Source organism: Callospermophilus lateralis, chromosome 16, assembly GCF_048772815.1.
Source record: "Callospermophilus lateralis isolate mCalLat2 chromosome 16, mCalLat2.hap1, whole genome shotgun sequence".
NCBI lineage: Eukaryota > Metazoa > Chordata > Mammalia > Rodentia > Sciuridae > Callospermophilus > Callospermophilus lateralis.
The window spans coordinates 11,403,831-11,415,378 of record NC_135320.1 but is presented as its reverse complement, the minus strand read 5'-3'; the positions used below and the strand labels follow the sequence as shown (position 1 = coordinate 11,415,378).

Below are 11,548 nucleotides of genomic sequence, written 5' to 3'. Positions count from 1 at the left end.
GTGACAGTAAGTCAGTGGAGGTATCTGTGCTTTATAGCACTATGGTGATCACTAAATAACTATAGCTATTATCATTTTTTTAAAAAAAGCTTTTTAAATGATGTAATTGTTCAGACTTATGCACAGCAAAAACTGAGTCTGATGACCACAAATTCCGAGTCTCTTTGTCTTGTTTTTAACTTGGGATCAAACCAAAGTGCTCTCTACTACTGAGCCATGTCCCCAAGTCTTTTTATTTAGAGTTAGGATCTTCCTAAGTTGCTTAGATTCTTGTGAAATTGCTGAGGCTCGTTTTGAAACTGTGATCCTCCTTCCTCAGCCTCCCCTGCTGCTTGGATGAAAAGTGTGTACCACTGTTCCCAGCTTTAGACTGAGTCTTCCAGAATCCTGAGAGAACCTGAAGTACTGCAGTGGAAGAGATTTCCTCATACTTTATTAACTGTTAAAAACATCATTCCCTGGGAAGAAGCACCTTGAAGAGCCGAGGATGGGTCCAGGGAAAGATGTAACTTTCTGAGCTTTCACAGTGTGGCTTGGGACAGACCTGCTTTTTCCTGGGTGACACAACTGTATCCTTGTAAGCGTTACTGGCAGGATGGACTCATCAGTCCAAATGCTTTTCATTGACACCATTTTTTAAATCATTCTTATTTTTTTCAAATGTAACAAAGTTATTGATTTAAAGTGTGCAGGGCTGTGGTTTTCTTTTAAGAGAAAAAAAAGGGCAACTATGTTTCATCAGGTACTGACTCAGTGTTCTCTAAAGCATATAATATATGCAAGTAGAGCCACACATTGGTACAAAGACACTCAGTGCTTCCCCTGGTCTGTCTAGTAAATTCTACAGTATGTTTAGGGGTGGGAAAATGTAGTGTGCTTCTTTCTCATTTGTACAGACCCTCTGGAGGCTCAGGGGCTCAAAGTCATGGATGGAGGCTCAGGGCCCTCAGGGGTCATGGACAGTCCTCCTGCTGTCTATTCAGTGTGAGCATTCACACCCACTACATGTGTAGATTTAACCACAACATGTATTGCATTTTGCTGTTGAATATATTTGTTTCTCAGCCACCTGGTTTCAAACTTATAAACTCTGCATTTGATGTAGAAAGCTAAGATGTATCATTCAGGACATTTTAAAAGCCAGAATCTGATGCTTGAAGTGTGACAAAAACATCTTTTGAATGTTTTTTATGGACATAAAAATCCTGAGTAAAATTAAACTAACTACAGAGCAAAAGACATTGACTTTTGGATGCAGTGATGCATGCTGATCATCCAAGCAGCACAGGAGGCTGAAGCAGGAGAAAAACAAGTTCAAATCCAACCTTATTAGTAAAAGTGAGGCCCTAAGCAACTCAATGGAAATTGTGTCTATAAATAAATACAAAATAGGGCTGGGATGTGGCTTAGTGTTTGAGTGCCCCTGAATTCAATCCTCACTATACCCCCCAAAATAAAATAAAATAAATAAATAAGACATTGACAAAGGAACATGCTGTCCATCTGAGGTTATGGGGAAAACATTGATGTGATCATAGACTTCAGGCATAAGATAGTTTTATTAATGTGTTGGTTTGGTACAAAAGAGGCCTTTAAGTCCAGAGATAGCTTTGGAAAAAAAGACGATTTGAATTCAATCAATTAAAACAGAGAAACTGAGGAAAGGACAAGTGAGCCTAGAGAGGTCCTCAGAAGGAAAGAGGGCCAAGGATCCAACCATGCTTCCTGCCCACTTCCATGGGCTCCTGAGTAACGGCCAGTTGGGCAAGGGTTGGAGTTTCATGGAGTCAGTGCTGCGGAGCTATCTCTGGGCAATTATAATTTTTCTTTCTAGTATGAAGTTTCTGGTGACCAATGAGGTGTGATCTTACAACAAATGACTTTTACAGTATATAGACTTGTGAGAATTGTCTCAAGTATGAATGATCTGTTTCTTGTTAACACTTGAAGCATACTTAAAACTTTGCCATATTCTTAACATTTATATGGCTCTTATCCAGTATGAATATTTGATGAACAACAATACTTTTTCCTAATAGAATAGCTTTGCCACATTCTTTGCATTTGTATGGTTTCTCCCCAGTATGAATTAACTGGTGTTGATAAATGTGTGATTTTTGATAAAGAGCTTTGCCATATTCTTTAAACTTGTATGGCTTTCCCCCAGTATTAATTCTCTGGTGTCAAATAAGGTATGATCTTTGATTAAAAGCTTTGCCACGGAGCGGTAGCGCACTCGCCTGGCATGCGTGCCGCCCGGGTTCGATCCTCAGCACCGCATACAAAAAAAGATGTTGTGCCCGCCGATAACTAAAAAATAAATATTAAAAAAATTCTCTCTCTCTACCTCTCTCTCTCTTAAAAAAAAAAGCTTTGCCACATTCTTTGCATTTGTATGGCTTTTCTCCCATGTAAAGTCTCTGGTGTTGACTAAGGAATGACCTTCAATTAGAAGCGTTGCCACATTATTGATATTTGTATGGTTTCTCCCGAGTATGAATTCTCTGGTGTTGAGTAAGGCATAATATTTTATTAAAATCTTTGCCACATTCTCTACATTTGTATGGCTTTTCTCCAGTATGAATTCTCTGGTGTTGAGTAAGGCATGATCTTTGTTTAAAAGCTTTGCCACATTCTTTACATTTGTATGGCTTTTCTCCAGTATGAATTCTCTGGTGTTGTGTAAGGTATGATCTTTGATTAAAAGCTTTGCCACATTCTCTACATTTGTATGGCTTTTCTCCTGTATGAAGTCTCTGGTGTTGAGTAAGGCGTGATTTTTTATTAAAAGCTTTGCCACATTCTTTACATTTGTATGGCTTTTCTCCAGTATGAATTTTCTGGTGTTCAGTAAGGCATGATTTTTGATTAAAAGCTTTGCCACATTCTTTACATTTGTATGGCTTTTCTCCTGTATGAAATCTCTGGTGTTGAGTAAGTTGTGACTTTTGATTAAAAGCTTTGGCACATTCTTTACATTTGTATGGCTTTTCTCCAGTATGAATTCTCTGGTGTTGAGTAAGGGATGATTTTTGATTAAAAGCTTTGCCACATTCTTTACATTTGTATGGCTTTTCTCCAGTATGAATTCTCTGGTGTCGAGTAAGGCATGATCTTTGTTTAAAAGCTTTGCCACATTCTTTACATTTGTATGGCTTTTCTCCAGTATGAATTCTCTGGTGTCGTGTAAGGTGTGATCTTTGATTAAAAGCTTTGACACATTCTCTACATTTGTATGGCGTTTCTCCTGTATGAAGTCTCTGGTGTCGAGTAAGAAGTGAGTTTTGACTAAAAGCTTTGCCACATTCTTTACATTTGTATGGCTTTTCTCCAGTATGAATTTTCTGGTGTTCAGTAAGGTATGATTTTCTATTAAAAGCTTTGCCACATTCTTTACATTTCCAGATTTTCTCTCCAGTATGATTACTGTAGTGTTTAAAAAGGTTTGAGCAACACTTAAAGACATTTTCACATTTCTTCAATTTGTAAGGTATATCTCCATTGTAAAGCCTATGATTTTTAGTAATGGATGGAATTTGAGTAAAATTTTTTTCACATTCCTTACTTATGGAGGATTTATCACTGCTCTGATAAACAACTGAGGAATCTTTAAATGCTTTTACATATTTTTTACACTTGTAGGGTTTCTCATCCATACTAATTCTCTGGAGTTCAGGATTTCTTGTAGTTTTATTAAAAGTGCTTTCACATACCTTATATCTGTAATTTGTCTCTTGATTATGAAAGCTTGGATAAATAAATTTTGGGCATGGATTAAAAACTTTTTCACATTTATCATTGTAAAGCTCTTTTAAATGATCACATGGGTGTTTTCTAGGATTTAAAAAAGAATAAAATTTTAATGAATTTCACAGAATTTACATTATTTTACACCACATCTAATATACTGCTAATTACCTAGGGTAGAGATTGTCTATAGGTCCTAAAAGATTTATCATAAATATAGAGGTCTGTCTGAGTATCTACATATACCTTTAAATTAAGCAATAGTAGGTAAGTACAAATACTCCCACATTCATTATAATTCCATGCACTGCCACACGGAGAAACTGTTCATTGCATCATTTTTGTAAAGTAACAATCATCTCCTTCTCCTCCTTCTCTTCCTCCTCCTCCTCCTCCTCTTCTTCTTCTTCTTCTTCTATCTTGTCTACAGAAATATTTGTGGATATTTACAAAATGGTGCATTTCAAATTATTCCAGTGACCAACTAAAGCATGAAGTAGACTACATAGAAAATTTTTCATTTTTTAGAGGAAGGGTATAATTACAAAATGCTGTGCAAATATATTTAAAAGCGCACACATGTCCTCAAATATGACTGCCATATGTGTTGTTGTCTCTCTCCTGCTTAGCCAATGCCCCATATCTCTACAGTTCCACCTTGCCTCCAACACACTATTGTCTGGTTTTAATTTGCGGGGAATACTGCAGGCACTGGGACATAATCATGGCCCTGATGTGCCAGAGCATTTTTCATTAAGCCAAAGAGCAAACTGCATCTGAGCTGGACTGCTCAATTTTCCAGCAAAAATATCTATCACTGAGGGTGTTGTTAAAATTCTTTCTATGTAACTAGCTCACTGAAATCAGTTAGAGAATACTTTTGATTTGTTGAAAACATATTCCTTGAGATGCACAGATGAGTAGTGCGAGGGCCTCAGAAAAATCTAATGGAAACAGGATTTAGTTCACTGGGGACATGTATAGGATCCAGGAAGTCTTTGGATCTCACACTTGGAAAGTTGTTCCCATTCCATCCACACCACAGAATGCATAGATCTTTTGGGATATTCACTTGGAGTCTGGTCAAAATCCCTGTTGCTATGAAGATGAAGCAGTGCATGTCAGATGGAGCTGCTGAAAGATATCTATGAACTGTGCAAGTAATTAAAAAAAAAAAAAGCATGGAAGCCATTAGGGAAAAAAGTCTGGTATCTGGGAACTCACAGTTGAAATCCAGCTGTTTCAGACTATCCAGTACATGTTATATACTACCTAGTTTTGTCTAAATTCAGCATGGCACTGGAGATGGTATCATCCATTGGAGCCACATAGCCACATAACATCACAGAGATGGGTGAGACTTGCCAGAATGCCAATCAAACTGTCTGAAGAAAGACTCTTCCTGTTGAAATCTCATTCCTACCTTTGATGTACACTCCCTTAAATAAAAAATGGAAAAATTATCTAGTCATTGTTTTTAGGTTCCTATGTGATCTAGAGAACATATAAGGTGCTTTACCTCTTTTAACATAAGTTATGGCCCTGTCTCATATTCCTTTACTATTTACTGTCTTGGTATCCATACCTGCTCTTTATCAAGTTTTGCAAAAAATATTTTATTTCTTGTTCTTCTGAAAATTCTTGGTTTTGATTAGAAGTCAGACCTGAAAAAAATTAAAATAGCAAGTTATTCCACTTATGACACTATGGTGAATATACTCTGCAAATATATAAAACCTTATCAAGGTGTGTGGGGGGAGTAGCCACAGAAAAGTATGATTCAAGGCCATTATTACTCAAAAAATATATAGAATTTACTAGAATATGCTGACAAACACTGTGAGAACTTTGAAAATCATCTTAAGAATTTGTAGCACCACAGATGAGGACAACATTCAAACTGACTGATATTATCACAATCACAGCCCTTTACTTCAACATATTTAAACTCCACCTGTGACTCAAATGTTGCAGAAAATAAATTTCTCATTTAGTTATTTTTTTATCTTTGTGGGGAGTATTTCTTAGGATTAAACACAGTGGTATTCTATCACTAAACTACATCCATAGACCTTCCTATGTTTATACTTTTTTTTTGAGACAGTTTATTATAACAATGCTGAAATTTATTTCAAACTGGCATTCCACTGCCTTAGATTCCCAATTATATGGAATTACATTTATATATCATTGAACATGACCTATTTTTGTTTACTTTGTAACGTCCAAATATTTTCCAAAATGACTATAATGATCTAGTTTAACAGATTTTAAATAGAAAAATCCCAATGAAAATAATACCTCACACAATAAAGGGTATAATCAACTCAAGCACACAAATAATTGAGAGTTGGAAAATATATGTTGTTAATTATCTAAGCAATGCCCAATAACCTCTTGAAAGATATTTATTAAACTAAATAAGAATGTAGAAAATTGAAAAAAAAAATCAGAAAAAAAGAAACAGAAAAAGTAGAAATTATATACTAGAAATATTCTTTAAAAAATGTCTCAGGCTGGGGATACATTTTAGATGGTAGACTGCTTGCTTCACATGCAAAAGGCTAGGCTTGATCCCCAGAACCACCCCCCCCACACACACACAGTCTCATCAATTAAAAATTTGAGGAAGAAAATATATCAAAGGCTAGAATTAATTAAAAGACACAGGTAATAATGGTCACAGTGGTGCATGACTTTAATCCCAGCATCTCGTGAGGCTGAGACAGGAGGATCACGAGTTCAAAGACAGACTCAGCAATGTGAGGCACTAAGCACCTCAGGGAGACCCTGTCTCTAAATGAAATACACAACAGTGCCGGTGATGTGACTCAATGGTTGAGTGCTCCTGAGTTAAATTCCCAATAAATAAATTAATTAATTAAAGAAAAAAGTTAATAAATTTATAATCAAACTTTTAAAACTCTTCAAGAAAAAATTGATATAACTAAGAAAAAGAGAAATTTTATTTACAAAGATATTCTTTTATGATTAATAGTTGATTTCTTTGCAGAAGACTTCCAGAAAGGAATTGGGATATATAGATATGTATGTTGAAAGAAAAAGAAAATATGAACCTAGAATACTTTATCAACCAATACCATTTTTTTGAACTTTAAGAAAAATATATGCTTTCAAGATATGAAAATATTAAAAAATTGCTTTACTTCTTGACCTTCTGTAAGAGAAAGAATCAGTGAAATATTTCCAATAAAATAAATCTGCACAACAGAAATCATATAAAATTTGAAAGCTTTTGTGGAAAAGAAAATTTACAAATATATATTTTATTTTACTTTCATTGTACACAAAACATTTCATTCTACTATAGAATGTGGAAAACTAAAGCATAAAAATTATCATAAATCTTTGTTATTAGTATAAATCAGAAAAGCAGGTGTGACATCAATAACAAATCATGGCAACACATGTAAAGACACTGATTGTTTTAGAAAACCAGAATTATTTCAGATTAAAATGTAGTGCAAACTAAGTACTTTATTTTTTTCATTATTTTTTCTTTAGTTATACATGACAGTAGAATGTATCTTCACATATCATACATTCAAAAATTATAACAACCTATTCTTTTGGTGGTAAATTATGTGAAGTTACACTGGTTGTTTATTCATTTAAGAATATAAGAATGTTATTTTCAATTTATTCTACTGTTTTCATGCACTTAAATAATTCCAAAATAATGACAAAATAAAAATCAAAGATAAAAAAGAAATAGAAAAAAATAAAATATCTCAATAAAAATGTATGAACTACAAATTAAGGCATATTTTAATAGTAGAAAAATTATAAAAAAATCAACAAAACCTGAAAACTATAAGTAAGTTCTTCCCTCATCAGTAATTTAAGTATCAATAAACTATTTTGAAAAAAAAAAAACTAATCAAAACACAATATGACAAACAAGATTAAACCTAAAAAACATGTTAACTATGTCAGATGTAAATCTAAAAAGATTCTTTTTAGATATAAGGTCACAAAAAGACTAAAAACAAAAGGATAAAACAAATATTACATTCAAAATTGTTGATAATATTTATATAAATAAGAGACAAAGTAGAATATTATATAAAAATAAATATGGCAAATCCCTAGAATACAATCATAGTGAATACATTTGTAACTCCAATAATGTTTTTCATATACAGAAAGAAAACACAGACAAAATTCAACATCACAGAAAGCAACAAAGTAATAATAGGAGACATCAATTCCCAATTAATGCAAAGAATAAAAAATAGCATTGCACTTTTACCCAAGGAATTAAAAAAACCTTCAAAAAACATTAAAAACCATTTTGGCTTACAGAGGCAATATTCTCTATAGTCCATGGAACATTATTCCAAAGAGAACAGGTTAAAAGCACAAAACAAATGTTAACAGATATTACAATATTGAAGTTGCATTGTAACATAATAAGTTGGAAATCAAAAGCAAAAGTGATATTTAAAATTTATAAGTATGAATTTAAAGCCAAATTCAGCAATTAAGCAAGGCCCTAAGCAACTTATCTAGACATTGTTACAAAATGAAATATAAAAATAGCTGCCAGCCAGGTGTGATAACACACTTGTAATTCAAGCAACTTAGGAGTCTGAGATAGCAGGACTGTGAGTTCAAATCCAGCCTCATCAAAAGCAAGGTGCTAAGCAACTGAAGGAGACCATGTTTCTAAATTAAATAAAAAAATGGGGCTTGGGATGTAGCTCAGGGGGAAGTGCACCTAAGATCAATCCCCAGTACCCTTCCCAAAAAAAGGGTGTAGATGTGGCTCAGTGGTTAAACACCTCTGATACAGGAAAAAAAAGCCTATAGCACTCAATGTAATCTACGAAGTCCATGTAATACCAATCAAAAAAAATCAATATTATTGTTGCATGTACAAAATAAGTTATTTGAACAATTCTATGGAATATCCTGGGTGCATACATAATTACACATATTAAAATTTAAAGAAAATGCTTCCTTATATAAAAATAATAAAAGTTAAAATATTCAATACATTTATGTTAACTTGAGGTTAAATGAGGAAGCCATGAGTAATAAAACTGAAAGTACATCAATTATCCCTCAACTTGATGGTCAAATCAAAATATATTTACAGATCTATTCTCATTAAAACAACATTCAATAGAGACCAATGTGGCAAGCCAATCAAATTACATTTCACATGACTACATGAAGGCAATTTAGAATGAACTATGAAAAGTTTTAAAACTTTACAAAGATAAGAAATTATATAATATCTACAATGATCAACTTTTAAGATAGTATATTAAGTGAAATAGTAATTCACACACACAAAAAAACACAAATACAAGGTAATTCTACATATAAGAGATATCTACTGTTGCCAAATATAGAGACCAAAAAGAATGGCATCAGGGATGAAAAAGTGAGACAAAGGAGCACTTTTTTGGAGGAAAAATGAACTTACTTTTTATGTGATACATACTTTCTAGAAAAAAATCTTACAAAACAATTTAAATGAACACTATTGACCAATAAATTCAAAATATATAAGACAGTAGTTTCAGGAAAGTTATACAGTATACAGTTTTGATCACAATTAAAAATTTGACAAATACATAAAAGATAAACAGAATTGTAAACATCTTTATGGTACCTTAAAAATGCTAAAGTCTTACTCCTAGACAAAAAAACAGATCCATATATAGAGAGATAATGAATATGCCATTAATTCTAGCTACATGGAAGAAAGGTTGAGGCATGTAAATAGAATTTCAGCTTTAGCTACTTAGCAAGAGTCTTTTGTAAACTAAAATTCAAAAGGAGGGGGTGATGATGTGGCTCAATATTATAAGAACCTCTGAGTTCAATATGCAGTGTGTGTGTGTGTGTGTGTATACTTAGATACATTATATGATTAAGCACAAGAACTGAGTATAAACAATCAAGGTACTATATAAAAATCATATATAAAAGGGGTAATATTTGTACATATAAGTAAAATCATAGAATACTTGATTGAAAATCGGCACATGGTTTACGTGCAGTTTAATTTCAACTAATGTTTTTCTAAAGTGACAAATCATGATAATTTCTATTCAATTATAACATATAGATATAGAAATAAAAACAATATCACTGATGTGAGAAAACCTAATGAACAACACTGAAGCTCTCTAAAGGGTGAAACTCAAAAAAAAAAAAAAAAAAAACCAACAACACACAAGAATTAGAGAAATGTAATCCACAAAATTTTGGATAATTGTATTACAATAGAAATATTTCTTTTAACTTTTTTGAAGTGATAGGTGGACAGAATGCATTTATTATATCTGTTTATTTTTATGTAGTACTAAGGAACAAACACAATGCCTCACATGGGTGAGGCAAGCCCTCTGCCACTAAACTAAAGCCTCAGCCCTGAAAATTCTTCTTTAAACCACATTGATCAGCTATAGTTACATAACAACTAGGAGCAGGTATTGTGAAATACTGCTATTCATTATGTGGCAGGAAAATTTCACAGAATATCCAGTATAAGCATTCATATAAAGCTCTGATGAGAAAATTTTGAATGAATAAATATTTAAATTATATAAAAAAAACTCTCCTATAATATGTCAGGTTATGAATATTCTCACAGATATTGTGGAATACTTTGCAGGAATTCTGACTGTGGAAATATACAGAGAAGCATTCCTCTGTGAGCAAACTCCCAGGGGTAACAGGCACTCTGCTTCCCACCCTTAGAATGCCCCCCAATTTCCCCAGGAACTAGTAAAATAATAAAACACACGTGCAATGTCAAGCTGCTATAACAATTCCCTGCTTGAAAAGGCTCTGCACTAGAGGGTTATCAGCCTTAAATATGATCTCTGGCACACAGCTCCTGGGAATAAAGGAACTCTCTTTATAGATAAGCACAATGTTTCACTGAGCCTAAACCTGTCCACACAACAGTAAGTTTATATAATGGACTTTCTTGAGAGCTACACAAAACTCCTAACATTGCATATTGCAACTGAGGAATAAGGTCCATAATGTTGCTAAGTTTCTAACCTGCCTAGTAATAAAATGAACAATATGTAGTAGTGATGCCAATGACCTAGATTAACCTACTGATATAAATAAAGCTCAGCAGCTTGACCTCCATGCCATTATGCCACCTTTCCTGCTTCTTGTCTCTGCCTTTTATTTTTAATTTTCCTTCAATGCTTTGTTAATTTGAATGTAGGGAGATCACTGGAGAACAAGAAGGAGCTTAAATAATTGATAAGCATGGTAAACATAGAACATGGAATTCTCTATAATTATTGCAACAGAAACAAACCTAGGCTTGAAAAAAATTAATTGTGTCAGATTTTAGTTTATTAATTAACATTTTAAAATGTGAATTCATCTTTGACATTTGAACTGCTTATCTGTATTCTTTGCTTCATTAATTTCTACCCACTTTGATATATGTCTACCGTCAGTTTTCTTTTAAATCCCAAGGTTATTTCTTTGGGGACAGAAAGGTGACCAAGGACAACTTATAGACAAGATGTCTTTGATGGAAAATAGAATATGTCACATTTTGTTATTTTCTTGGTAACTACAGAAGTCTTTTTAATGTTGTCCTCCATAGGGAAAAAAAAAAAAGAGAAAACACTCTATAAGATTCTACACAATTATTTTCCAAATCATTTTTTTCAGGCAAAAACACTAAAATACTTTGAAACCATTTTTATTCTCTACATTGTGAGCACTACTTAGAAATGATAAGTTAAACATAAAGAAAAATCTTTAACATTTTTCTTTTCTACATAAACAA

The 11,548-nt window shown here is 33.1% G+C and overlaps 1 protein-coding gene across 1 annotated transcript in view; it reads right to left on the bottom strand.

The window, feature by feature from the left end:
* Positions 1 to 2,380: 2,380 nt before the first annotated feature.
* LOC143381772 (uncharacterized) overlaps positions 2,381 to 11,548 on the bottom strand; it is an 83,149-nt gene continuing 73,981 nt past the window's right edge. Inside the window, exons 5-6 of the mRNA XM_076835412.1 lie at positions 5,333 to 5,411; positions 2,381 to 3,834 (exon numbers count right to left, since the gene is read on the bottom strand). Coding sequence (XP_076691527.1) covers positions 2,466 to 3,834; positions 5,333 to 5,411 — 1,448 coding nt within the window. The 3' untranslated portion in view covers positions 2,381 to 2,465. The remainder of the gene's footprint in view (positions 3,835 to 5,332; positions 5,412 to 11,548) is intronic.